Consider the following 27,613-nt stretch of genomic DNA (forward strand, 5'->3'; position numbering starts at 1 on the left):
TTCACTTCTCCGCCAGTCCTACCTTTCAGAAAGTGGTTGATTTTCTGTTTCTAGAATTGCTGTTCTTCTCTTCGATCTCCCATTGGATTTGTAGGTATTTGCAATCTTTAGATAAGCTATCTAGCTGATCTCCTGCTACCTGATGTAGTCTCAGCCTGCTACTTCTCTGCCATTTTGACTCCTCTTCCAAGAGAGAGACTCTTAAGCAGGCTCTGTGCTAAGCATGGATCTTGAGTTGGGGCTTGATCTCACAACTCTGAGATCATGACCCGAGCCAAAAATCAAGAGTTGGACACTTAACCGACTGAGCCACCAGACACCTCAGGGCAATATTTGTCATTTAAGGTAAAAGGAAGTCTAAAAGTGTTTGCCTGATTAGCCAGTATACTATCATATGTACCTGAAAAATATGTTTTATAATTATGGAATTGTTTTCCTGAAGGGGATAAGTGTTACTAAGATAACTAGAGCAAAAGGACTTTCTCAGGCTGGTGACATATTTCTTTTTAATTTTAATTTTTAGTTGTGATAACAAACACATAACAAAATTGACTGTCTTAATATTTGTAAGTGTACATTTCAAGAGTGTTAAGGATATTCACATTGTTTTGCAACTGATGTCTAGTACTTTTTTCATCTTCCAGGAATGAAATTTTATTTCTTCTTTTGTAAATTTTGGCAGATTGTTTCAGGGAATTGGTCCACTTTACCTAGGCTATCAAATTTGTGAACATAGAGTTGTAGTTGTTTGTAACATTCCTTTAGTATCATTTTAAGTTTCCATGGGATCTGTAGTGATCCCTTTTTAATTTCTGACATTAGTAATTTGTGTTCTCTTTTTTTCTCAATGAGGGTGGCTATAGGCTTATTGATTTTATTAATTTTTTTGAATTACTTTTAGTTTCATTGATTTTCCTCTCTTGATTTCTTATTTTTGATTTCACTGATTTCTGCTCTAAATCTTCTTTTCTAATTTGATTTAATTTGCTCTTCTTTTTCTAGTTTCCCAGGGTGGAAACTTAGGTGATTGGTTTTAGACTTTTCTTCTTTTCTAATGTATGTATTCAGTGTTATAAATCCCTCAGAATTGTTTTTACTCTATCCAACAAGGTTTGATAAATTGTATTTTTATTTTAATTAAGTTCAAAATATTTTAAAAATTTGCTTTGTATTACTTCTTTGACTCATGTGTTATTTAGAAGTGTGTTATTTGATTCCACATGTAATGGAATTTTTCAGATATCTTTTTGTTACTAATGCCTAGTTTAATTCCACTGTGGTCCGAGAGAAGACATTGTATGATTTCTGTTCTTTTAAATCTGTTAAGGTTTGTTTTATGGCCCAGACTGTGATCTGTCTGGGTGAATGTCCCATGTGAGTTGGGGAAGCATGTATGTTCTGCTGTTGTTGGATGAAGTAATCTATAGATGTGAATTATAAGCAGTTGATCCACAGTGTTATTGAGTTCACTTATGTCCTTCTTGATTTTCTGCTTGCTTGATCTGTCCATTTCTGAGAGAGGGGTGTTGAAGGCTCCAGCTATGACAGTGGACTCGCCTATTTTCCTTGCAATTCTGTCACATATTGAACATGAATTTTTGCTTCATGTAATTTGATGCTCTGTTGTTAAGCATATACATATGCAGTATTATCATGTCTTCTTAGAGAATTGGCATTTTAATCATTATATAATGCCTTTCTTTATCCCAAATATCTTTTCTTGCTTTAATACCTGCTGTGGCTGAAATTAACATAGGTATTCCTGCTTTCTTTTGATTAGTTTAAAATGGTATATTTTCCCTTATCCATTTACTTTTAATTTATGTGTATCTTTATATTAAAAGTAGGTTTCTTATAGATAAAATATCGTTGGATCTTTTCTTTCATCCCTTAAATTTTTTATTTTTTAAATTTCTTTTCAGTGTATCAGAATTCATTGTTTATGCACCACACCCAGTGCTCCATACAATATGTGCCCACATGTTATTTTTTAATCCACTCTGACAAATATTAATTGTCTCATTTAGACCATTGATATTCAAAGTGATTGTTGATATAATTAGATTAATATATACCATATTTGCTACTGTTTTCTATTTGCTTCTTTTATTCTTTGTTCCTGTTTTTCTTTCATTCTTACTCTGTTTTTGTGATTTTATTTTATTGATTTAATTTATTTTTAGGACAGAGAGAGAGCACAAGCAAGGGGAATGACAGGCAGAGGGAGAAGCAGACTCCTCACAACACGGAGGACATGGGGAGATGGAAAGGAGAACTGAGTTGGGGGAAATTGGAGGGAGAGACAAACCATGAGAGACTGTGGACTCTCAGAAAGAAACTGAGGGTTTTGGAGGGGAGTGAGGTAGGGGGTTTGGTGATCCTGGTGGTGGGTATTATGGAGGGGACGTTTTGCATGGAGCACTGGGTGTGGTGCATAAATAATGAATTCTGGAATACTGAAAAGAAATTAAAGAAAAAGAAGAAAGAAAAGAAAAAAATATAAATAAATTAATTAAATAAAAAGCCCAATGCAGGGCTTGATCCCAGGACCCTGGGATTATGATCTGAGCAGAAGACAGATGTTTAACTGACTGAGACACCCAGGCACCCCTGTTTTTGTGATTTTAATAGAACATTCAATTGAGAACATCATTCCATTTTTCTTTCCTTTCTCAGCTTATCAGTGATACTTTAAAAGAAAACTTTATTTAGTGGCTGCTCTACAGTTTCAAGTATACATTTACAACTATTCTAAGTCCACTTTCAAATAACACTATACCTCTTCATGGGTAGTGTGAGTACCTTATAATAACACAATAATTCTTCTCTTCTATCTCTTGTATCATTGTTTTATTTTTTTATATGTAAGAACATGTAAGTGTATATTATGTATACATTCATAAACATAAATAATTAAATGCATTGATGCCATTATTTTAAATAAACTTACATGTTAAATGAATTAAGAATAAGAAAAATACAAGTTTTTGTTTTATCTTCACTTATTGCTTCTTCAGTTCTCTTCCTTTCTTTATATGGATCAGAATTTCTGACCTGTATTATTTTCCTTCTCTTTTTTTAATATTCAATTTTATTTTTTCCTGAGTTCCAAGATTCATTGTTTATGCACACACCCAGTGCTTCATGCAATACTTGCCCTCCTTAATACCCACCACTGGGCTCACCCATTTCCCTGTGCCCCTCCCTTCCAAAATCCTCAATTTGTTTCTTAAGGTCCACAGTCTCTCATGGTTTGTCTCCCCCTCTGATTTCCCCCAATTCACTTTTCCTTTCCTTCTCCTAATGTCCTCCATGTCATTCCTCATGCTCCACAAGTAAGTGAAATCATATTATAATTGACTTTTTCTGCTTGACTTATTTCACTCAGAATAATCTCCTCCAGTCCCATCCATATTGATACAAAAGTTGGGTATTCATCCTTTCTAATGGAGGTATAATACTCCATTGTATATATGGACCATATCCTCTTTATCCACTCACCTGTTGAAAGGCATCTTGGCTCTTTCCACAGTTTGGTGAGTGTGGCCATTGCTGTTATGAACATTGGGGTACATATGGCCCTTCTATTCACTACATCTGTATCTTTGGGGTAAATACCCAGTAGTGCAATTGATGTACTGTTGGATCCTATTAGCTAGGATCTTGTTGAGAATCTTGACATCCATATTCATTAGGGATATTGGTCTGAAATTCTCCTCTTTCTTGGGCTCTTTGCCTGCTTTGGGGATCAGGGTAATGCTGGCTTCATAGAAGGAGTCTGGAAGTTTTCCTTCTGTTTCTATTTTTTGAAAGAGCTTCAGGAAAATAGGTATTATTTCTTCTTTGAATCTTTGGTAGAATTCCCTAGGGAATCCGTCATGTCCTGGGCTTTTGTTTTTTGGGAGGTTTTTGATTACTGCTTCAATCTTGTTACTAGATATTGGTCTATTCAGGTTTTCTATTTCTTCCTGTTTCAGTCTTGGAAGTTTATAGGTTTCCAGGAATAGAGCCATTTCTTCTAGCTTACTTAACTTATTGGCATATAGCAGTTGATAATAATTTTTGATGATTGTTTCTATTTCTTTGGTGTTGGTTATGATCTTTTCCCTTTCATTCATAATTTTATTAATTTGAGTCCTCTCTTTTCTTTTGGATTAGTTTGGCCAGTGGTTTATCGATCTTATTGATTCTTTCAAAAAACCAGCTTCTAGTTTTGTTGATGCGTTCTACTGTATCTCTAGTTTCTATCTCATTGATCTCTGCTCTAATCTTGATTATTTCCCTTCTTGTGTGTGGGGTTGGCTTAATTTGTTGTTGATTCTCCAGTTCTTTAAGGTGTAGAGACAGCTGGTGTATTCTGGATTTTTCAAATTTTTTAGGGAGGCTTGGATGGCTATGTATTTCCCCCTTAGGACCGCCTTTGCTGTATCCCATAGATTTTGGACCAAAGTGTCTTCATTCTCATTGGTTTCCATGAATTGTTTAAGTTCTTCTTTGACTTCTTGGTTGATCCAAGCATTCTTAACCAAGGTGGTCTTTAGTTTCCAGGTGTTTGAACTCCTTCCAAAGTTTTCCTTGTGGTTGAGCTCCAGTTTCAAAGCATTGTGATCTGAGAATATGCGGGGAATAATTTCATTCTTTTGGTATCAGTTGAGACCTGACTTGTGACCAAGTATGTGGTCTAATCTGGAGAAAGTTCCATGTGTGCTTCAGGAGAATGAGTACTCTGCTGTTTTAGGGTGGAATGTTCTGTATATATCTCCGAGGTCCATCTGGTCCAATGTGTCATTCAAAAATCTTGTTTCTTTATTGATTTTTTTGCTTAGATGATCTTCCTATTACTGAGAATGATGTGTTAAGATCTCCTACAATTAATGTATTCATATCAATATAACTCTTTATTTTGGTTAACAGTTGTCCTATGTAGTTGGCTGCTCCCATATTGGGGCATAAATATTTACAGTTGTTAGATATTCTTGGTTGATAGACCCTTTAGTAATGATGTAGTTGTCCTTTTGTATCTCTGACTACAGTCTTTAGCTTAAAATCTAATTTATCTGATAGAAGAATTGCTATCCCAGCTTTCTTTTGAGGCCCATTGGCATGAAAGATGGTTCTCTATCCCTTCACTTTCAGTCTAGATGAATCTTTAGCTTCCATATGTGTCTCTTATAGACAGCATATGGATGGGTCCTGTCATTTTATCCAGTCTGCAACCCTGTGCAGTTTTATGGGAGCACTTAGTATGTTCACATTGAGAGTGATTATTGAAAGATAAGTTTTTATTGACATCATATTGTCTGAGAAGTTCTAGTTTCTATAGATTGTCTCCGTAAATTTCTGTTCGATGTCACTCTTGGGTTCTTTCTTCTTTTATACAACTCCCCTTAATATTAATCTTGTAGTGCCAGCTTAGTGGTCACGTACTCTTTTAAACCTTGCCAGTCTTGGAAGCTCTTTATGTCTCCATTCATTTTGAATGTCAGCCTTGCTGGATACTGTATTCTTGGCTGCATGTTTTTCTCATTTAGTACGTTGAATATGTCTTGCCAGCCTTTTCTGGCTTGCCAGGTTTCTGTGGACAGGTCTAATGTTATTCTGATGGTCCTTCCTCTTCCCCCTAGCTGCCCTTAAGACCTCTTGTCTAAAATTATGATTTGTGAATTTCACAATTAAGTGTCTGGAGGTCCTTCTAGACTTATTGATCTCGGGGTGGGAGTGCCCTTTCTGCCTGTAGGACGTGAACACATGTTCCATTCCCCAGATTAGGGAATTTTTCATCCAGAATTTGTTCAATTATACCTTCTAGTCTTCCTTCTCCACTGCCTCAGGGATCCCAATAATTCTGATGTTAGAACATTTCATGGCATCATTTATTTCCTTAATTCTTTTTTTTTTTTACTTTTTAAAAAAGATTTTATTTATTTATTTGATGGAGATTACAAGCAGGCAGAGAGGCAGGCAGAGAAAGAGGAGGAAGCAGGCTCCCTGCTGAGCAGAGAGCCCAATGCGGGGCTCGATCCCAGGACTCTGGAGTCACGACCTGAGCCAAAGGCAGAGGCTTTAACCCACTGAGCCACCCATGCTCTCCTATTTCCTTAATTCTGTTTTCTTGACTTCTAAGCTGTTTGTTCAGGCATCCTCCTGATCCTTCTCTGTCAGTTTGTCTCTAGATCACTAATTCGATCTTCTGTCTATCCTAGCTGTTAGAGTATTTAGATTAGTTTGGATCTCATTGATAGCTTTTTTTAATACTGCCAGATTGGCTCTCACTTCTGCCCTTAGAGTTTCTATATTGCCTGGAATGGTCTTCTCCAGCCTAGCCATTGCCTGGATAATTGTTAACCTGAATTCCCTTTCCAACATACTGTTCATGTCCATATCCAGTACTTCTGTGGCAGACAGTGTGACAGCCTCTCAAATTTTCTTTGATAGCCTCTCAAATTTTCCTCTGCTGAGTGTTCTTTTTCCTAGTCATTTTAGTGAGAGGTGGTTGAGGGGATGTATAGCTGAATATATCAACCATGACCTAGGCAATTTGCACCCTGGAATGTTTCAGAGCAATCTGAAGTCAGCACCAAAAAGAAAGGAAAAAGAAAAAAGAGAGAGAAAAAGGAAAAAAAAAAAAAAAAGAGAAAACCTAGGCAGAATGAGCCCCAAAGTTAAGATTTACAAAGTACCTATTTTTAAAGATTTTATTTATTTATTTGACAGAGAGAGAGAGAGAGCGAGCGTGCACAAGTAGAGGGAGCTGCAGGTAGAGGGAGAGGGAGAAGCAGACTCCCTGCTCTCTGCAGGGAGCCCTATATGGGACTTGAACCCAGGACCCTGGGATCATGACCTTAGCCAAAGGCAGTTGATTAACCAGCTGAGCCAACCAGGTGTCCCAGATAATTTTTTAAAATGTATTTTTAAAAAGAGAGAGAGAGTGCGTGTGCATGCATGTCATAAGTGGGGGGAGAGGCAGTGAGAGAATCTTCAAGCTGACTTCTCACTGAATGCAGAACCCAGTGTGGGACTTGATTCTAGGATCCATGAGATCATGACCTAAGCCAAAACCAAGAGTTATACACTTAACTGACTGAGCCTCTCAGGTTCCCCTGTGATGGTGTTTTTTATTTTTAGCATTTCTTTTTGATTCTTTCTTAGGAATCCCATCTTTCTGCTTACATTGTGCATTTGTTCTTGCATGTTACCTATGTAATCTATTAGAGTCTTTAGGATATTAATCATAGTTATTTTAAATTTCCAGTCTGATTTCAACTGCCCTGCCATGTCTGCTTCTAATGCTTGCTCTTTCTCTTCAAATTGTGTTTTTTTTGCCTTTTAATCTGCCTTATAATTTTCCCTTGATAGCTGGACATGATGTGCCAGACAAAAGGATAAAAATATACTCAATAGGCCTTTAGTAATACAATGGTGAGGCATGGGGGAAGGAAGGGTTTTGTAGTCCTATAATTAGGTTTCAGTTTTTTTAGTGATTCTATGCCTTTGTACTGTGTGTACTTTGAACTTCATAAGTATTTCTCAGTTTTTTTCCTTCCCTCTTAGGTGGGAAAGGATGGCTAGGGCTGGCTAGAGTTGGGCATTTTCCTTCCCTGTGGTTAGTTAGGCTCCCTTAATACCCTAGTAGGTTAAGATCCTATTAACTTGTTTCTCCTGAGAGCAGGTCTTATCAAGAAGATGTTCTTCACTATGTAGTGCTCTGGTGTATTTTAAAACACTTCCCTTTGCCCTTCCTTTGCCAGAAGTAGGAAGAAAATTTTCTCCCATATTTACCGTGAGAACATAGGTAAGCTCCTGAAGGCAAAACTCAAAAAAGTGCAGGTGGCTCCTATGATTGAGAACTCATATGATTAAGAAATCCTCATGGAATTTTTAACTCTCAGACTGCAATGAACCTCCAACAATTTGTTAATTACAGCTCAGAATTTCCAGTGCCAGCAGTGGTTCTCATGGTAGTTTCTTTTCTAACTTACTTACTTACTTAATTTCTCCCTCCCTCCCTCCCTTTTCTTTTTAGGTTTTGTTTATTTTAGAGAAAGCATGAGTGGGAAGAGGCAGAGAGGTAGGGAGAAAGAATCTGAAGTGAACTCTGTACTAAGCACAGAGCCCATTGCAGGCTCTATCCCAACCCAGAGATCATGACCTGAGCTGAAACCAAGAGTAAGATGCCACTGAGCCACCCAGGTATCCCTCCATGGCAGTTTCTGTTTGTGAGTCTCTGCTATCATCTAAGCTGTGACTCCTTGTTTGCCCATCTGTCTCTCAAATCTTGGAGGCTGTAGTTTGCCCTGTGTCCTTATCTCTTTTATGGATTCAAGAAGAGTTGTCAATTTTTTCAGTCTGTTCAGCTTTTACTTGTTAGGATGGAGTGGTATGTTTGAAGCATCTTACATATGGAACTGGAACCAGAGATGAAACTCTATAGCCCTTAAACAGAAATTCCCTCTCCTTCATTCACTTAGCATTTGGCAATCAGCTTTTTACTTTTTATCTTCTATGATTCTACTTTAGAATCATGAGCGGAATCATATAATATTTACCTTTTTGTGATTAGCTTATTTCACTTAGCAAAATATTCTTGTGGTTCATCCATATTTATTATGTAACAGAATTTCCTTCCTTTTTCCCCCTTAATTAACATGTAATGTATTATTTGTCCCAGGGGTACAGGTCTGTGAATCATCAGGCTTACACATTTCATAGCACTCACCATAGTGCATACCCTCCCCAATATCTATAACCCAGCCACCCTATCCCTAAATCCCCACCTCCCCAGCAACCCTCAGTTTGTTTCCTGAGATTAAGAGTCTCTTAAGGTTTTCCCCTCTCCTGATCCCATCTTGTTTCATTTTTTCCCTTCCCTATCCCCCACAACCCCTGTCCTGCCTCTCAAATTCCTCATATCAGGGAGGTCCTATGATAATTTTCTTTCTCTGATTGGCTTATATTTCTCAGCATAGTATCCTTTAGTTCCATCCACATCATTGCAAATGGCAAGATTTCATTTCTTTTGATGTTTGCATAGTATTCCATTGTGTATATATACACCACATCTTCTTTAACCACTCATATGTTGATGGACATCTAGCTCATTCCAAAGCTTGGCTATTGTGGACATTGCAGCTACAAACATTTGGGTGCACATGCCCCTCCGGATCCATACATTTTTATCGTTAGGGTAAATACCCAGTAGTGTGATTGCTGGGTCATAGTATTGGTCTGTTTTCAACTTTTTGAGGAACCCCCATACTGTTTTCCAGAGTGGCTGTACCAGTTTGCATTCCCACCAACAGTATAGGAGGGTTCCCCTTTCTCCACATCCTTGCCAACATTTGTCATTTCCTGACTTGTTAATTTTAGCCATTCTGACTGGTGTAAGGTGATATCCCATTGTGGTTTTGATTTGTATTTCCCTGATGCCAAGTGATGTGGTGCACTTTTTCATGTGTCTGTTGGCCATCTGGATGTCTTCCTTGCAGAAATGTCTGTTCATGTCTTCTGCCCATTTCTTGATTGGAGTATTTGTTCTTTGGGTGTTGAGTTTGATAAGTTCTGTATAGATTTTGGATACTAGCCCTTTATCTGCTATGTCATCTGTGAAGATTTTCTCCCATTCTGCCAGTTGTCTTTTGGTTTTGTTGACTGCTTCCTTTGCTGTGCAAAAGCTTTTGATCTTGATGAAGTACCAATAGTTCATTTTTGCCCTTGCTTCCCTTGCCTTTGGCGATGTTTCTAGGAAGAAATTGCTGTGGTTGAGGTCAAAGAAGTGGCTGCCTGTGTTCTCCTCAAGGATTTTGATGGATTCCTGTCTCACATTGGGGTCATTCATTCATTTTGAATCTATTTTTTGTGTGCAGTATAAGGAAAATGTCCAGTTTCATTCTTCTGCATGTGGCTGTCCAATTTTCCCAACACCATTTGTTAAGAGACTGTCTTTTATCCATGGGACATTCTTTCCTGCTTTGTTGAGGTTAGTTGAACACAGAGTTGAGGGTCTATTTCTGGGCTCTCTATTCTGTTCCATTGATCTGTATGTCTGTTTTTGTGCCAGTACCGTTCTGTCTTGATGATTTCAGCTTTGTAATAGAGCTTGAGATCTGGAATTGTGATGCCACCAACTTTGGCTTTCTTTTTCAACATTCCTCTGGCTATTTGGGGTCTTTTCTGGTTCCATATAAATTTTAGGATATTTGTTCCATTTCTTTGAAAAAAATGGATGGTATTTTGATAGGGATTGTGTTAAATGTGTAGATTGCTTTAGGTATCATAGACATTTTCACAATATTTGTTCTTCAAGTCCATGAGCGTGGAATGTATTTCCATTTCCTTGTGTCTTCCTCAATTTCTTTCATGAGTACTTTATGGTTTTCTGAGTACAGATTCTTTGCCTCTTTGGTTAGCTTTACTCCTAGGTATCTTATGGTTTTGGGTGTAATGGTAAATGGGATTGACTCCTTAATTTCTCTTTTTTCTGTCTTGCCATTGGTGTATAGAAATGCAATGATTTTGATGCATTGATTTTATATCATGACACTTTACTGAATTCCTGTACCAGTTCTAGCAGTTTTGGAGTGGAGTCTTTTAGGTATTCCACATCAAGTATCATATCTTCTGAAAAGAGTGAGAGTTTGACTTCTTCTTTGCCTATTCAGATGCCTTTTATTTCTTTTTGTTGTCTGATTTCTGAGGCTAGGACTTCTAGTACTCTGTTGAATAGCAGTGGTGATAGTGGACAGCCCTGCCATGTTCCTGACCTTAGGGGAAAGCTCTCAGGTTTTCCCCACTGAGAATGATACTTGCTGTGGGTTTTTCATGGATCGTTTTTATGATATTGAGGTATGTACCCTCTATCCCTACATTTTGAAGAGTTTTGATCGAGAAAGCATGCTGTACTTTGTCAGATGTTTTTCCAGCATCTATTGAGAGTATCATGTGGTTCTCGTCCTTTCTTTTATTAATGTATTGTATCACATTAATTGATATGCAAAAGTTGAACCCACCTTGCAGCCCAGGAATAAATCCCAGTAGGTTGTGGTGAATAATCCTTTTAATGTACTGTTGTATCCTATTGGCTAGTATTATGGTGAGAATTTTTGCATCCATGTTCATTGAGGATATTGGTCTGTAATATTCCTTTTTGATGGGGTCTTTGTCTGGTTTTGGGATCAAGGTAATTCTGGCCTCATAAAATGAGTTTGGAAGTTTTCCTTCCATTTCTATTTTTGGAACAGTTTCAGGAGAATAGGTTTTAATTCTTCTTTAAATGTTTGGTAGAATTCTGTGGGAAGCCATCTGGCCCTGGGCTCTTATTTGTTGGGAGATTTTTGATGACTGCTTCAATTTCCTTACTGGCTATGGGTCTGTTCAGGTTTTCTATTTCTTCCTGGTTCAGTTTTGGTAGTTTATATGTCTCTAGGAATGCATCCATTTCTTCCAGATTGTCAAATTTGCTGGCATATAGTTGCTCATAATATGTTTTTATAATTGTTTGTATTTCTTTGGTGTTGGTTGTGATCTCTCCTCTTCCATTCATGATTTCATCAATTTGGGTCCTTTCTCTTTTCTTTTTGATAAGTCTGGCCAGGGGTTCCATCAATCTTATTAATTCTTTCAAAGAACAAGCTCCTAGTTTCGTTGATCTGTTCTACTTTTCTTTTGGTTTCTATTTTATTGATTTCTGCTCTGATCTTTATGATTTCTCTTCTCCTGCTGGATTTAGGCCTTCTTTGCAGTTCTTTCTCCAGCTCCTTTAGGTGAAGGTTTAGGTTGTATACTTGAGACCTTTCTTGTTTCTTGAGGAAGGCTTGTATCACTATATGCTTTTCTCTCAGGACTGCCTTTGCTGTGTCCCAAAGATTTTGAACAGTTGTGTTTTCATTATCATTTGTTTCCATGAATTTTTTCAATTCTTCCTTAATTTCCTGGTTGACCCATTCATTCTTTAATAAGATGCTCTTTAACCTCCATGTATTTGAGTTCTTTCCAACTTTTCTCTTGTGATTGAATTCTAGTTTCAGATCATTGTGGTCTGAAAATGTGCAGGGAATGATCCTAATCTTTTGGTACAGGTTGAGACCTGATTTGTGACCCAGGATGTGATCCATTCTGGAGAATGTTCCATGTGCACTAGAGAAGAATGTGTATTCTGTTGCTTTGGGATGGAATGTCCTGAAAATATCTGTGATGTCCATCCGGTCCAGTGTGTCATTTAAGACCTTTATTCCTTGTTGAGCTTTTGCTTAGATGATCTATCCATTTTAGTGAGGGGCTCTTAAAGTCCTATATTATTATTGTATTATTTTTTATGTGTTTCTTTGATTTTGTTATTAATTCCTTTATATAATTGGCTGCTCCTATGTTAGAGGAATAGCTATTTTAAAAATTTTATTTATTTTTTTCCATTTTATTTTATTTCTTTTCAGTGTTCCAAAATTCATTGTTTATGGACCACACCCAGTACTCCATGCAATACATGCCCTCCATAATACCCACCACCAGCCTCACCCAACTCCCACTCCCCTCCCTTCCAAAGCCCTCAGTTTTTTACTCAGAGTCCAGTCTCTCATGGTTTGTCTCCCCCTCTGATTTTCCCCAAATCGCTTCTCATCTCCATCTTCCAATGTCCTCCTGTTATTCCTTAAGCTCCACAAGTAAGTGAAACCAAGTGAAACCATATGATACTTGATCTTCTCTGCTGGACTTATTTCATTCAGCATAATCTCTTCTAGTCCTGTCCATGTTGATATAAAAGTTGAGTATTCATCCTTTCTGCTGGAAGCATAATACTCCATTGTATATATGGACCATATCTTCTTTACCCATTTATCTGTTGAAGGGCATCTTGGTTCTTTCCACAGTTTGGTGACTGTGGCCATTGCTGCTATGAACATTGGGGTACAGATGGCCCTTCTTTTCACTATGTCTGTATCTTTGGGGTAAATACCCAGTAGTGCAACTCCAGGTTCATAGGGTAGCTCTATTTTGATTTTTTGAGGAATTTCCACACTGTTTTCCAAAGTGGATGCACCAACTTGTATTCCCATCAACAGTGTAAGAGGGTTCGCCTTTCTCCACATCTTCTCCAACACATGATGTTTACTGTCTTGTTAATTTTTGCAATTCTACTTGTGTAAGGTGGTATCTCAATGTGTTTTTTTTTAAAGATTTTATTTATTTATTTGACAGACAGAGATCACAAGTAGGCAGAGAGGAAGGCAGAGAGAGAGGAGGAAGCAGGCTCTCTGCTGAGCAGAGAGCCCAATGAGGGACTCGATCCCAGGACCCTGGGATCATGACCTGAGCTGAAGGCAGAGGCTTTAACCCGCTGAGCCACCCAGGCGCCCTCAATGTGGTTTCGATTTGAATCTCCCTGATTGCTAATGATGATGAACATTTTCTTATGTGTCTGTTAGCCATTTGTATATGTTCTTTGGAGAAATGTCTGTTCATGTCTTCTGCCCATTTTCTGACGTGATCATCTGTTTTTTGGGTGTTGAGTTTGAGAAGTTCTTTATAGATCTTGGATACCAGCCCTCTGTCTATAGTGTCATTTGTAAATATCTTCTCCCATTCCCATGGATTGCCTCTTTGTTTTGTTGACTGTTTCCTTTGCTGTGGCAAAGCTTTTGATCTTGATGAAGTCCCAATAGTTTATTTTTTCCTTTGTTTCCTTTGCCTTTGGAGACATATCATGAAAGAAGTTGCTGTGGCTGATGTTGAAGAGGTTATTGTCTATGTTCTTCCCTGGGATTTTGACAGATTCCTGCCTCACATTGAGGTCTTTTATCTATTTCGAGTTTATCTTTGTGTATGGTGTAAGAGAATGGTCGAGTTTCATTCTTCTACACATAGCTGCCCAATGTTTCCAGCACCATTTATTAAAGAGACTCTCTTTTTTCCACTGTATATTTTTTCTTGCTTTGTCAAAGATTATTTGACCGTAGAGTTGAGAGTCCATATGTGGACCCTTTGCTCTGTTCCACTGGTCTATATGTCTATTTTTGTGCCTGTACTATGCTGTCTTGGTGATCACAGGTTTGTAGTAAAGCTTGAAATCAGGCAACGTGATGCCCCAGATTTGTTTTTCTTTTTCAAAATTTCCTTAGCAATTCAAGGTCTTTTCTGGTTCCATACAAATTTTAGGAATGTTTGTTCCAGCACTTTGAAAAATGTCCGTGGATTTTTGACTGGGATGGCATTGAAAGTGTAGATTGCTCAGGGCAGTATAGACATTTTAACAATAATTATTCTCCAGATCCATGAGCATGGAATTGTCTTCCTTCTTTTTGTGTCTTTAATTTCTTTCATGAGTGTTCTGTAATTCCTCGACTACAAAGACATCCTTTATCTCTTTGGTTAGGTTTATTCTCAGGTATCTTATGGTTTTGGTGCTATAACAAATGGAATCAATTCTCTAATTTCCTTTTCTGTATTTTCATTATTTGTGTATGAGAAAGCAACTGATTTCTGTACATTGATTTTATATCCTGCCACATTCCTCAATTGCTGTATGACTTCTAGTAGTTTGGGGTGGAGTCTTTTAGGTTTTCCATATAAAGTATCATGTCATCTGCAAAGAAAGAGAGTTTGAATTCTTCATTGCTAATCTGACTATGTTTTATTTCTTTTTGTTTTCTGATTGCTGTTACTAGGACTTTTAGTACTATGTTGAACAACAGTGGCGAGAGTGGGCATCCTTGTCTTGTTCCTGACTTCAATGGGAAGGCTATCAGCTTTCCCCATTGAGGATGATATTTGCTGTGGGTTTTTCATGGATATATTTTATGAAGTTGAGGAATGTTCCCTCTATTCCTATATTTTGAATCGTTTTACTGAGGAACGGATGCTGTATCTTATCAAATGCTTTTTCTGCATCGAGAGGACCATGTGTTTTTTCTCTCTTCTCTTATCGATTTGTTCTGTCATATTGATTGATTTGCAAATGTTGAACCACGCTTGCATCCCATGGATCAATCCCATCTGGTCATGGTGGATAATCTTTTAGTATACTCCTGGGTTCTGGATTAGCTAGAATCTTGTTGAGAATCTTGGCATCCATATTCATCAGGGTTATTGGTCTGAAATTCTCCTTTTTGGAGGTGTCTTTGCCTGGTTTTAGGATCAGGGTATGCCCTGACTGAAAATGAAATTAAAGTATTTTTATATTTAAAATGAAATATCGTATATATTTTAAATTTTTAAAATTTAAAATTTAAAATATTTTCATATTTAAAATTGTTAGATATTCTTGTTGGACACACACTTTAAGTTTGATATACTGTCCTTCCTCATCTCTTATTATATAGTCTTTGGCTTAAAATCTAATTTATCTGATATAAAGATTGCCACCACAGCTATCTTTTGATGTCCATTAGCATGGTAAATTGTTTTCGACCCCCTCACTTTACATCTGGAGGTATCTTTGGGTATTAAATGAGTTTCTTATAGACAGCATATCAATGGGTGTTGTTTTAAAATCCATTCTGATACCCTGTGTCTTTTGATTGGGGCATTTATCCTATTTACATTCAGGCTAACTATTGAAAGATATGAATTTAGTGCCATTGTATTGCCTATAAGGTGACTGTTACTGTATATTGTCTCTATTCCTTTCTGGTCTGTTACTTTTAGGCTCTCTCTTTGCTTAGAGGACCCTTTCAATATTTCCTGTAGGGCCAGTTTGGTTTTTGCAAATTCTTTCAATTTTTGTTTGCCCTGGAAGCTTTTTATCTCTCCTTCTATGTTCAGTGATACCTAGCTGGATATCGAATCTTGGCTGCATATTTTTCTCATTTAGTGCTCTGAATAAATCATACCAGTCCTTTCTTGCCTTCTAGGTCTCTGTGGATAGGTCTGCTGCCAATCTAATATTTCTACCATTGTATGTTACAGACTTCTTGTTCCAAGCTGCTTTCAGTATTTCTTCTTTGTCATTGAGACTTGTAAGTTTTACTATTAGATTATGGAGTGTGGACCCATTTTTATTGATTTGAGGGGCATTCTCTGTGCATCCTGGATTTTGATGCTTGTTCTTTTTGTCATATTAGGGTAATTCTCTTCTATAATTTGCTCCAACATAGCTTCTGCCCCTCTGTGTCTTTCTTCTTCTGGGATCCCAATTATTCTTATATTGCTTAATCTTATGGTATCACTTATCTCTCAAATTCTCCCCTCGTGGTCTAGTAGTTGTTTGTCTCTCTTTTGCTCAGCTACTTTATTCTCCATCATTTGGTCTTCTATATCATTAATTCTCTCTTCTGCCTCATTTATCCTAGAATAAGAGCCTCCATTTTTTATTACACTTCCTTAATAGGTTTTTTAAATTTCAACTTGGTTAGATTTTAGTTCTTTTATTTCTCCAGAAATTGATTTTATTTATTCAGAAAGGGATTCTCTAATATCTTCCTTACTTTTTTTGAGACTTGCTTGCACCTTGGTAACCATCATTCTGAACTTTAGTTCTGACACATTACTAATGTCTGTATTGATTAGGTCCCTAGCCTTTGGTACTGCCTCTTTTTCTTTCTTTCTTTCTTTCTTTCTTTCTTTCTTTCTTTCTTTCTTTCTCTTTCTTTTTTGTGGTGAGTTTTTCTACATTGTAATTTTATTCAGATAAGAATAGATAAATGAGAGAACAAAATACTAAAAGGGTGACAAAGACCCCAGAAAAATATATGCTAACCAAATCAGAAAAGACCTGAAACTACAGGGAGAAATAATGGGGAAAAAATTAAAACTTAAAAATTAAAAGAAATATTAGACTGGTGAATAGAATGGAACCACCCACTTGATTTGGGGTGTATTCTGGTCTCTTAAAAGAAGCTACCTCCCAACATTTTAAAGAAAGAAAAAAATATATATTTCAAAGGATTCTAAAAAAGGAATTGATAAGTTGGTTAAAAAAAGAAAAAACAAAGAGAGAATGTGATCAGGCTGGAGACTAGAACAAAGCCATGTTATAGATTTAGGGTACATTTTGATCTATTAGAAGAAATTGTATCACAAAAATTTAAAGAAAAAAAAACTATATGTATACAAAAAATAAAGTTAATACAATGAAGGGTTAGAATATGACTATAAAAATGAAAATTTTAAAAGATTTTAAAAAATGGTATTGATGAGATAAAATAGTTAAAAAAGGTTAAAATAGGAAGGAGGAAAGGTAGAATAAGAACAAAATAAAATTAAAAAAAATTAGCTTTGAAGTACTATAGGATTTTGGGGAAAAAGCCATGAATTCTATGTGTTTCTTTCCCCTAGCTCTCAAGTTCCACAGTTCTCATTGATCAGTGAACTTGTTCCTGGCTGGATGTTCTTCCTGATCTTCTGGGGGAGGGCCCTGTTTCAGTGATTCTCAAATGTCTTTGCCCAAGCCAGAATTGCACCACACTTGCCAGGGCCAGGCTAAGTAATCTGCTTAGTTTACTCTTAGTAGCTTTTGTATCCTGAATGTTTTCTGTGGATCTTTGGAGGGTGGGAATGAAAATGGCGGCCTCCCAATCTCTGCACCATAAGAGCAGAGAGCTCAGGGTCCCAGTGCTCAGGCCCCCCTCAGAGAAAAGCAGTCAATCCCTCCCTTCTCCGTCTCTGGTTGCATTCAGAGCTCACCCTATCTCTGGTGCATGGCCCCATTTGGAGTCTCCAAACCCAGTAGATCCCTGCAGCATGCTCCTGCACCGCTCCTCCCAGAAGAGGAAGGAGGGGGTCTCTCCCAATCTGCCACTCATGAGGTCCCCACTTGATGAGCAGTGGCCCGACTCTCTCTCAGATCACAGTTTAAATTAACCCTGAGCTGAGAGTGCACTCCTTGGCTCCATCTCTGTAGGCAGCTTCCCTGATCCAACACCTGGGAGATCTGCCACTCTCAGACAACCCCAGTCTTTCTATGACCCTGCAGGTCCTGAGACTACACTGTCCCCATGAGGGCTCCAACCCCCATTTAGCCTCTAGAGTGATGTCCCTCAGTGGAGCAGACTTCTAAAAGTTCCATTTTGAGATCCACTGCTCTCTCATATGCTGGGAGCCAGCCCTTCCCCACGCATTCTATCTTCCTATCTCATCAGATTCTCTTCTCTGCACATCCTACCTTCAGCAAAGTGGTCGATTTTCTTTTCCTAGAATTGTGCTCTTCTTTTCTTCTATGTTTTGTTGTGTTTATAGGTGTGCAGAATGGTTTGATAATTATCTAGCTGAACTCCTGGGACCTGGTGATATTTTAGTCTTCTACTCCTTCATCATCTTGCTTCCTCCCAGCCAGAATTTTCTTCCTTTTTAAAGCCACATGTTCTTTTTCTGCTTCTCTGACTAGGTAATCAAATCATCTGCTTGTCTTCAAGTTCACTGATTCTTTTGCTGGTCAGTTTACTTGTTAAATCTGTTTAATGGATTTTTTAATTTGGTTAATGTATTCTTCAGCTCCAGAATTTGTTTGGTTCTTCATAGATTCTACCTCTTTTTTGATACTCTCATTTGTGCATAGTTCTCCTGATGTTATTTAGTTGTAATTCTGTGTTCTCTCTTAGCTCATTTTTTATCTTTAAGATGAGTATTTGAACTTATTGTCAGGGTACTCATAGATCTCCATTACTTTATGGTTGGTTTTCTTTTTTTTTCAGATTTAATTTGTTCCTTTTATTGGGCCAATTTTCTTTTTTTTTCTTTTTTCTATTATTTATTTATTTATTTATTTATTTATTTATTTATGTTTCATACCCTTTCTCCTCTCCTTCAGCTACTGTGTGACATGAGTGTTAGATTTTTTTTTTATTGTTCCATAGGTCCCTGAGGCTCTGTTCATTTATTTTTTAATTTTTAAAACATTTTTTTCTCTTTTGTTAACTTACATAATTTCTATTTACTCTCTTTTCAAGTTCACTAATGTTGTCTTATGTCCTCCTCATTCTCTTGATGCTATTCAGTGAGTTTTAAAATTTGCTTATGGTGTTTGTTGAGGTCTACGATTTCCATTTGTTCCTTTTTTAAGTTTTCTTTTATTGATACTTTCTGTATTTCTATCTGTTTTGAAAGTGCTCATGATTGTTACTGTACCATTTGTATCATAGTTGTTGTAAAGATTTTGTCAGATAATTCCAATACTTGGTATCATTTTGAAGTTGATATCTCTTGTCATTTTCTTCTCCCATATGATTTGAAATTTTTCTGGTTCTTTATATGCTGAATAATTTTGAATTATATCCTGGATATTTTACATATTACTATTTGAGACTGGATGTTATTTAAATCCTATGGAAAATGTTTATATTTTTGTTTGAACAGGTAGTTGACCACTGGTTAGTTTCAGGCTGTGGTTCCAATGCCAGTTTAGTTTTAAAAGAGTTGGCAGTGCTATTCAGATCTGTCCCACCTGTATACTATTCATTAGTGAATCTAGGGCCTACATGAGGGTTTATCTGTTAGTTTAGATCTCAGAATCTTTGGTATTCATGCATCTTTAGTTTAGGGATGAGCTCAGGAGTTAATAAAGAGCTTTCTGTGTTTGCCTTTCTTCCCTCTATGAACCTCTTTGGTACTTTCCAGTTCCCTGGCTCCATTTTTGGTCTTTTGATGGGTTAGCTGATGCTTTAGTTTACCTACTTTGCTGTACATTTCTGTGGTCTTCCTATGTCCAGGGCTAAGTAGTGATAGAACAGAGAGAGCAAAGAAAGCAATTGAGATTGGCCCCACCCTACTGAAGCCCAGATCCTGTGAACAGAGGCAGAAATTCTCCCTCAGAGTGTTGGTTCCTGTTTGCTTCTGTGCATAGGCACTGAGATGTGAGAGAATGAAGAAATGAAAGGCCAAAAACAAACAAACAAACAAACAAACAAACAACAAACAAAGAACGGTACAGTATCTGTACTGTCCCTATGTGTTAGGAATTTTCTTTCCTGGTTCTTAAGCCTGAGGAAGAGGTCTCTCCTGAGCTGCCTCTGTCTGAGCTTCAGTGCCTATTTCCAGGTTTCTGGTGAACTGAGTTCAGGGTGGGAAATAGGGGACAAAAAAAAAAAAAAAAAAAAAAAGACAGTACCACTTGTTGGCACCTCAAAATCTGGTCTTCTTTCCCAATCCCTCCAGAAGAGTTTACTCTTCAGCATCTTTCTGTAGTTGTACCATGTATTTTATCAAAATTTTCTAGTTGTATTCAGTGGGAGAAACTGGGTATAATGTGTTACTGCATTTTAACTGGAACTAGAACTCTTTATTAGATATAAGTATTTTTTCTATCATAAGAGTAATTCTTGGCATATAAAATTATTTTTCTTTTGTTGTCAGTGACAGTATACGAAGTGCATGTGGCAACAGGTGAGCGTTGGAATGCTGGAACAGGAGCAAGTGTGTACATTTCTATCTATGGGGATAAGGGAGATTCAGGATCTAGACAACTATTTCAATCAAAGAGCTCCTTCAGTTTTTTAAGAGGACAAGTAAGTGACAAAATCCTTTGTCTGATTTTTTTTAATTGTGGTAAAACAATAAAATAAAACTTTACTAAAGTTGTAATTATGTTTAAGTGTTTTTAAGTTCCCTAGTGTTAAGTATATTCACAGTAATCTAGAAATTTTTCATCCTACAAAACTGAAACTCTGTACTGATTAAAGAACTGCATATTTACCCCTCCCCTCAGCCCTTGTCAATCACATTCTACTTTCTGTTTCTATAAATTTGACTACTTCAGATATCTCATATAATTGGAATTGTACAATAATTGTCTTTTTGTGACTGGCTTATTCCACTTAGCATAATGTCTTCAATATTCATCCATGCAGTACAGTGTGATCAGATTTCCTTCCTTTTTAAAGCTGGATAATATTTTATTGTACATATATACCACATTTTTTAATCGATTCATACATTGATGGAAATTTTGGTTCTTTCAAACTCTTGCCTATTAAAAATAATGTAGTAAGTGTGCAAATATCCCTTCAGTACTGTTCATTCAATTCTTTTGAATATATGCAGGATAGCTGGATTATATGGAACTTCTATTTTTAATTTTGTGAGGAATTGGCATAGTGTTTTCACAGCAAATGCACCATTTTACAGTCTCACCAACAATGCACAAGGGTTCCAGTTTCTTCACATCCTTGCCAACACTTATTTTCTGTTTTTAAATGTAAATTTTTTTTATGTAGTAACCATCCTAATGGATGTGAGGTGTTGTCCCATCATGGTTTTGATTTGCTTCTCTCTACTGTTAAATGTTACTTTCACATCATTTGTGTATTGTCTTTGGAGAAATGTTTATTCAAGTCCTTGGCTGTTTTAAAATTTAGACATTTGTCTACTTCTTGTTGAGTTGTAGGAGTTCTTTTTCCTTTTTAAAAGATTTTATTTATTTGACACACAGAGAGAGACAGCAAGAACAGGAACACAATCAGGGGGACTGAGAGAGGGAGAAGCAGGCTTTCCACAGAGAACAGAGCCCAATGTGGAGCTTGATCCCAGGGTCCTGGGCTGAAGGCAAGACACTTAACGACTGAGCCACTTAGGTGCCCCAAGGAGTTCTTTTTGTACTCTGGATATATCGCTTATCACAAATATGATTTGTAAATATTTTATTCCATTCTGGAATTTGCCTTTTCATTCTTTTGTTTGTATCCTTTGATGCTAAGAACTTTTTAATTCATGTAGTCTCCTTTGTCTAATTTGCTTTTATCTTTTTCTATGTTTTTGGTGTCATATCTAAGAAATCATTGCTAAATCCAGTGTTCCCAACCTTTCTCCCTATTTTTTTTCTAAGAGTTTTTAGTTTTGATTATTCTGTTTAAATTTTTAATCCATTTTGAGTTAATTTTGTATATGTTATAAAGTAAGGGTCCAACTTCATTCTTTTGCATGTGGATATCTAGATTAATCAACAGTATATTGAAGAGATTTTCTTTTCCCTATTAAGTGGTCTTGACACCTTGGTCAGAGATGTTTGAAAAAATATAAACATTTTTTTTTTTTTCTGGGCTCCCTGTTCTACAGTATTTGTCTGTATATCTGTCTTTATGTTAGTACCATGCTGTTTTAATTACTATAGCTTTGTAATATGTATTAAGATTAAGGAGTGTGAAATCTCTAAGTTTGTTCTTCTTTATATTTATTTGTTTTTAGTTTTTTTTTTTTTTAAGATTTTATATATTTATGACAGAGAGAGGGAACACAAGCACATGGAAGCTGGAGAGAGAGAAGCAGGCTCCCCACTGAGCAGGGAGCCCGATATGGGGCTACATCCCAGGACATTGGTATCATGACCTGAGCCAAAGGCAGACACTTAATGACTGTGCCACCCAGGCACCCCTGTTCTTCTTTTTTAGAGATTATTTTACTATTCAGCATCCTTGAGATTCCATGTGAATTATTGGTTGCTTTTTTCTACTTATGCAAAATGCCATTGGGATATTGAAAAAATATATATATTTTTTAAATTGAAGAATAGTTGCCATACAATGTTATAATAGCTTCAGGTGTACGACATAGTGATTTGGCAATTCTATGCATTGTCATTGCAATTTTGATAGGGATTGTGTTGACTCCATAGATTGCTTTGGTAGTAGTGACAACTTAACAATATTAAGTCTTTCCATTTATTTTTGCCTGCTTTTATTTATTTCAGCAATTTTTTAAAATTGAAGTATAATTGATATACAATATCCTATTAAGTGTGTACAGAGTGAGACTCAATTTGTTATACAATATGAAGAAATCTCTATGTTAAATGTAGTTACCATCTGTCACCATACAAAATTATTATATTATTGATTATATTCCCTATGCTGTACATTACATTTCAGGGATCTATTTATTCATAATTGGAAGTTTGTACCTCTTAATACCCTTCACATATTTCACCTCTCTACCCTAATCCCTCACCCATCTGGTAACTACCAGTTTGTTTCTGGTATCAATGAGTCTATTTCTATTCTGTATGTTCATTTGTTTTGTTCTTTAGGTTCTACAAATAACTGAAATCATATAGTATTTGTCCTTCTCTGTCTGACTTACTTCATTTTGCATAATATGCTCTAGTCATATTCATGTTGTTGCAAATGGCAAAAGTTTATTCTTTTTTATGGTTCAGTAATATTCCATTGTGTGTGTGTGTATACCCCACACCTTCTTTATCCGTTCATCTATCCAGGGACACTTAGGTTGCTTTCATATCTTGGCTATTGTAAATAATGTTGTAATTAACACAGGAATACATATATCTTTTTAAATTGGTGTTTTCCTTTTCTTCAGATAAATACCCAGAAGTGGAATTGTTAGATCATGTGGTAATCCTTTTTCAATTTTTTTGAGAATACTTTGCACTGTTTTCCACTGTGGTTGCACAAATACATTTCTACCAATAGTGTACAAGAGTACACTTTTCTTCACATCCTCTCCAACACTTGTTATTTCTTGTCTTTTGGATAATAGCCAAACTGACAACCATGAGGTGATACATCATTGTGGGTTTAAAAAAAATTATTTATTTTTTTAATTTCTTTTCAGTGTTCCAGAATTCATCATTTATGCACCATACTCAGTGCTCTGTGCAATATGTGCCCTCCATAATACACACCACCAGGCTCACCCAACCTCTCATCCCCCACTCCTCCAAAACCCTCCTTCAGAGTCCACAGTCTGTCATGGTTCATCTCCCTCTTCAATTTCCCCCAACTCCCTTTTCTCCATCTCCCTATGTCCTCTGTGTTATTCCTTATGTTCTGCAAATAAGCAAAACCATATGATAATTGAATCTCTCTACTTGACTTATTTCACTCAGCATAATCTCTTCCAGTCCCATCCATGTTGATACAAAAGTTGGGCATCATTGTGGTTTTGAATTAGATTTTCCTGATGGCCAGTGATCTTGAACATCTTTTCATGTGTTTGTTGGCCATGTGTATGTTTTCTGTGAGTAATATATATTCAAGGCCTCTACCCATTTTTTAACCAAGTTACTTGTTTTTCATATTGAGTTTTATAAGTTCTTCATACATTTTGGATACTAACATCTCTTTGGATGTATGATTTGCAAATATCTTCTCCCATTCAGTAGTTTGCCTTTTTGTTTTGTTGATGGTTTCACTCATTGTGTAAAAGCTTTTTATTTTGATGTTCCAGTAGTTTAAGTTGGGCTTTTTTTTTTTTTTTCCTTAGCAGACATATCAAAAAGGATGTTACTGTGGCCAGTGTCAGAAACTACTACCTGCACTCTCTTCTAGTTTTTTTTTTCTTTTTCATAGTTTCAAGTCTCACATTTAAGTCTTTAGACCATTTAAAAAAAAGATTTTATTTATTTATTTGGCAGACAGAGAGAGACAGTGAGAGAGGGACACAAGCAGAGGGAGTGGAGGAGGGAGAAGCAGGCTTCCTAATGAACAGGGGGCCTGATGTGGGACTCAAACCCAGGATCCTGGGATCATGACATAAATCTAAGGTAGATGCTTCACAACTGAGCCACCCAGGTGTCCCTAGTTCATTTTGAACTTATTTTTGCGTATAGTGTTAGAAAGTGGTCCAGTTTCATTCTTTGGCATGTAGCTATCAGGTATTAACTCTTTTTTAAATGGTGTAATTCACCTGTGAAGTTATCTGGTCCTTGACCTTTTCTTTTCTTTTTTCTTTTTCTTTTTTCCTTTCCTTTTTTTTTTTTTTTGTGGGGAGAGGGGGACTTTATTAAAATTACTGATTCTATTTAATTACTTGTAATCGGTATATTCAGATTTCCTGCTTTTTGAGATTCACTCTTAAAAGGTTTGTGTTTCTAGGAATTTATCTATTTGTTCTAGCTTTTCCAGTGTGTTGACATATATCACATCTATATGTCACAAATTATATCTTTATATATTGTAAACCCATTACATAGATTTATAGTTTTTGATACTTTTGTCTTTTAGTTCTATATAGTAAAGTGGACCTATGCACCAAAATTATACTAATAGAAGTTGCTGTACTTTGTCTATGTATTTACCTTCACTGGGAGAATATGTTTTTGTATGGATTTGTGTTGCTATATGCTGTTCTTTTTCACAACTTGAATGAATCCCTTTAACATTCTTGTAGGACAACCTGGTGGTAATGAATTTCCTTAGTTTTTGTTTTATCTGGGGAAAAACTCTTGATTTCTTTTTTGTTTTTGAAAGACAGTTACATCTGATATAAAATTCATTGTTAGCAGATTTTTTTTCAGCAGTTTCAATGCATTACACATTGTCATCTAGCTTGAATGATTTCTGCTCAGGAATCCACTCGTGAACTTATAAATCCTTGCTAGTACACCATGAGTCATTTTTCTTCAGTGCTTTCTAGATTTTCTCTTTGTCTTTAACTTTTGACAATTTGATTTTTATGGATCTTGGTTTGGGTCCTTTATGTTTATCTTAAAATTAATTGGTCATCTTTTTAAAAAATTTTTTTTCCTAATTTTAAAAAACATATCATGTATTATTAGCCCCAGGGGTACAGGTCTGTGAATCGCCAGGTTTACACACTTCACAGCACTCAACATAGCACATACCCTCCCCAATGTCCATAACCCCACCACCCTCTCCCTACCCACCTCCCCCCCAGCCACCGTCAGTTTGTTTTGTGACATTAAGAGTCTCTTATGGTTTGTCTCCCTCCTGATCCCATCTTGTTTCACTTATTCTTTTCCTACCCCCCAAACCCCCTACTACCTCATATCAGGGAGATCATATGATAGTTGTCTTTCTCCGATTGACTTATTTCACTAAGCATAATACCCTCTAGTTCCATCCATGTTGTTGCAAATGGCAAGATTTCATTTCTTTTGATGGCTGCATAGTATTCCATTGTATAAATATACCATATCTTCTTTATTGATTCATCTGTTGATGGACATCTAGGTTCTTTCCACAGTTTGGCTATTGTGGACATTGCTGCTATAAACATTCCAGTGCATGTGCCCCTTCGGATCACTACGTTTGTATCTTTAGGGTAAATACCCAGTAGTGCAATTGCTGGTTCATAGGGTACCTCTATTTTCAACTTTTTGAGAAACATCCATGCTGTTTTCCAGAGTGGTTGTACCAGCTTGCATTCCCACCAACAGTGTAGGAGGGTTCCCCTTTCTCTGCATCCTTGCCAGCATCTGTCATTTCCTGACTTGTTATTAATTGGTCATCTTGAATTTGTATGTCCATTTCTCTTAGATTTTTTTTTGACAATTCTTCAGATAAGCTCTTTGCCCCTTTCTCTTTCTTCTTCTGTGATTCCCATAATGTATATACCAATCTGCTTGTGTTATTCCATAAATCTCTTCTGTTCTTTTCACTTTTTTTCATTTTTTTCCCTCCCATTATGATGATTTCAAATGGTCTGTCTTCAAGGTTACTTTTTTTTCTTCTGCCTGATCAAGTCAGTTATCCAAGTCATTTAATGAACTTGTTGATTCAGTTATTGTATGTATGGGCTCCCGAAATTCTATTTGGTGATTTTTTAATTTTTTAATTTAAATTTTGTTAGTTGACATACAGTGTATTTGGTGCTTTCTTATTTTTCTTTTTGTTGATATTCTCATTTTGTTCATCAATTTCTTGCTTTTGTTCAGTTGACTTTCTGTGTTATTTTTTAGCTTACTGAGCAGATTTAAGACAGTTTTAATTTATTTCTCAGAAAGTTCAGAGATCTCCATTTCTTTATGATTGGTTTCTGTAATTTATTTTGTTCCTTTGATTGAGCTATGTTTCCTTTTTATATGTCTTGTGATCTTTTCTTGAGATTTGGCATTTGAAAAAACAACTATCTTGCCTACTCTTGAAGGACTGCATTTAGAGGGGAAGACCCTCACCAATGAATCTGGTTAGAGTTTTCAGGGCCTCTCATACTATTTTTGGCTGTATCCTCTCTGGGCTTGTATATATGCTTTTAACTGTCTTAATTTCCCTAAGCTGCTTGCTCCTGTTTCTTCTCCTGTGCTCATATTCTCTTACACTTCACCCCTTGTCTGCCTGCTGTATAATTGACAATCTCTGTAGCTCTGACTTGTCACAGTCCTCCCCTTTGTTTTCATTGGCTTCCAAACTCTGTTGCCATTAGTACTTGAGTTAAGTGAGAGAGAAATCAGTTATTTGAGCAGCTCCCAGAGAAGACAGAAGTTTGTGTACATTATCCATTCTTTTGTTTTTGTCCCAGAAGAGGATCCAGGATATGGAAAGTTTCCTCTCAATTACAACACACTATGCCAAGTAGAGCATGAAAAAATCACAAGCTTCCCTACCTCTTTAGATGGAGTTCCTTTTTTATTATGCATTCGAGTAGGTACTGCAGCTTCTCATCTGGTGTCCAGAATTTGCACAGAAGTATTATAGCCCATATATTATTGTTAAAATAGTGTCTCCACTGGGGAATAAGGGCTTGGTTTTCCCTAGTCCACCATCTTGCTGAAGCGAAGTCATCCTCTGTTGTCTGATTTTTAAATCTACTTTTATATTGTTAAATGTCATTCACTGTATATAACAACTTTCATTGTCAAATGTGGAAATTGAATATATAATATTAATTTTATTATTACTAATATTAATTATATTTAACTGAGTAAAGCATAAAAGGATCATTACATTTTAATTATTTCAGCTTTTTTTTTTGATGACCCAAATAATTTTTAAGTGAG

At 36.5% G+C, this 27,613-nt stretch overlaps 1 protein-coding gene across 1 annotated transcript in view; it reads left to right on the plus strand.

The window, feature by feature from the left end:
• The window catches only part of LOC116860545 (lipoxygenase homology domain-containing protein 1-like), a 156,296-nt gene that overhangs the window by 12,901 nt on the left and 115,782 nt on the right, over positions 1–27,613 (plus strand). Inside the window, 1 exon segment of the mRNA XM_032846608.1 lies at positions 20,278–20,429. Coding sequence (XP_032702499.1) covers positions 20,278–20,429 — 152 coding nt within the window.

Source organism: Lontra canadensis, unplaced genomic scaffold, assembly GCF_010015895.1.
Source record: "Lontra canadensis isolate GAN:19392208 unplaced genomic scaffold, GSC_riverotter_1.0 scaffold177, whole genome shotgun sequence".
Taxonomy (NCBI): domain Eukaryota; kingdom Metazoa; phylum Chordata; class Mammalia; order Carnivora; family Mustelidae; genus Lontra; species Lontra canadensis.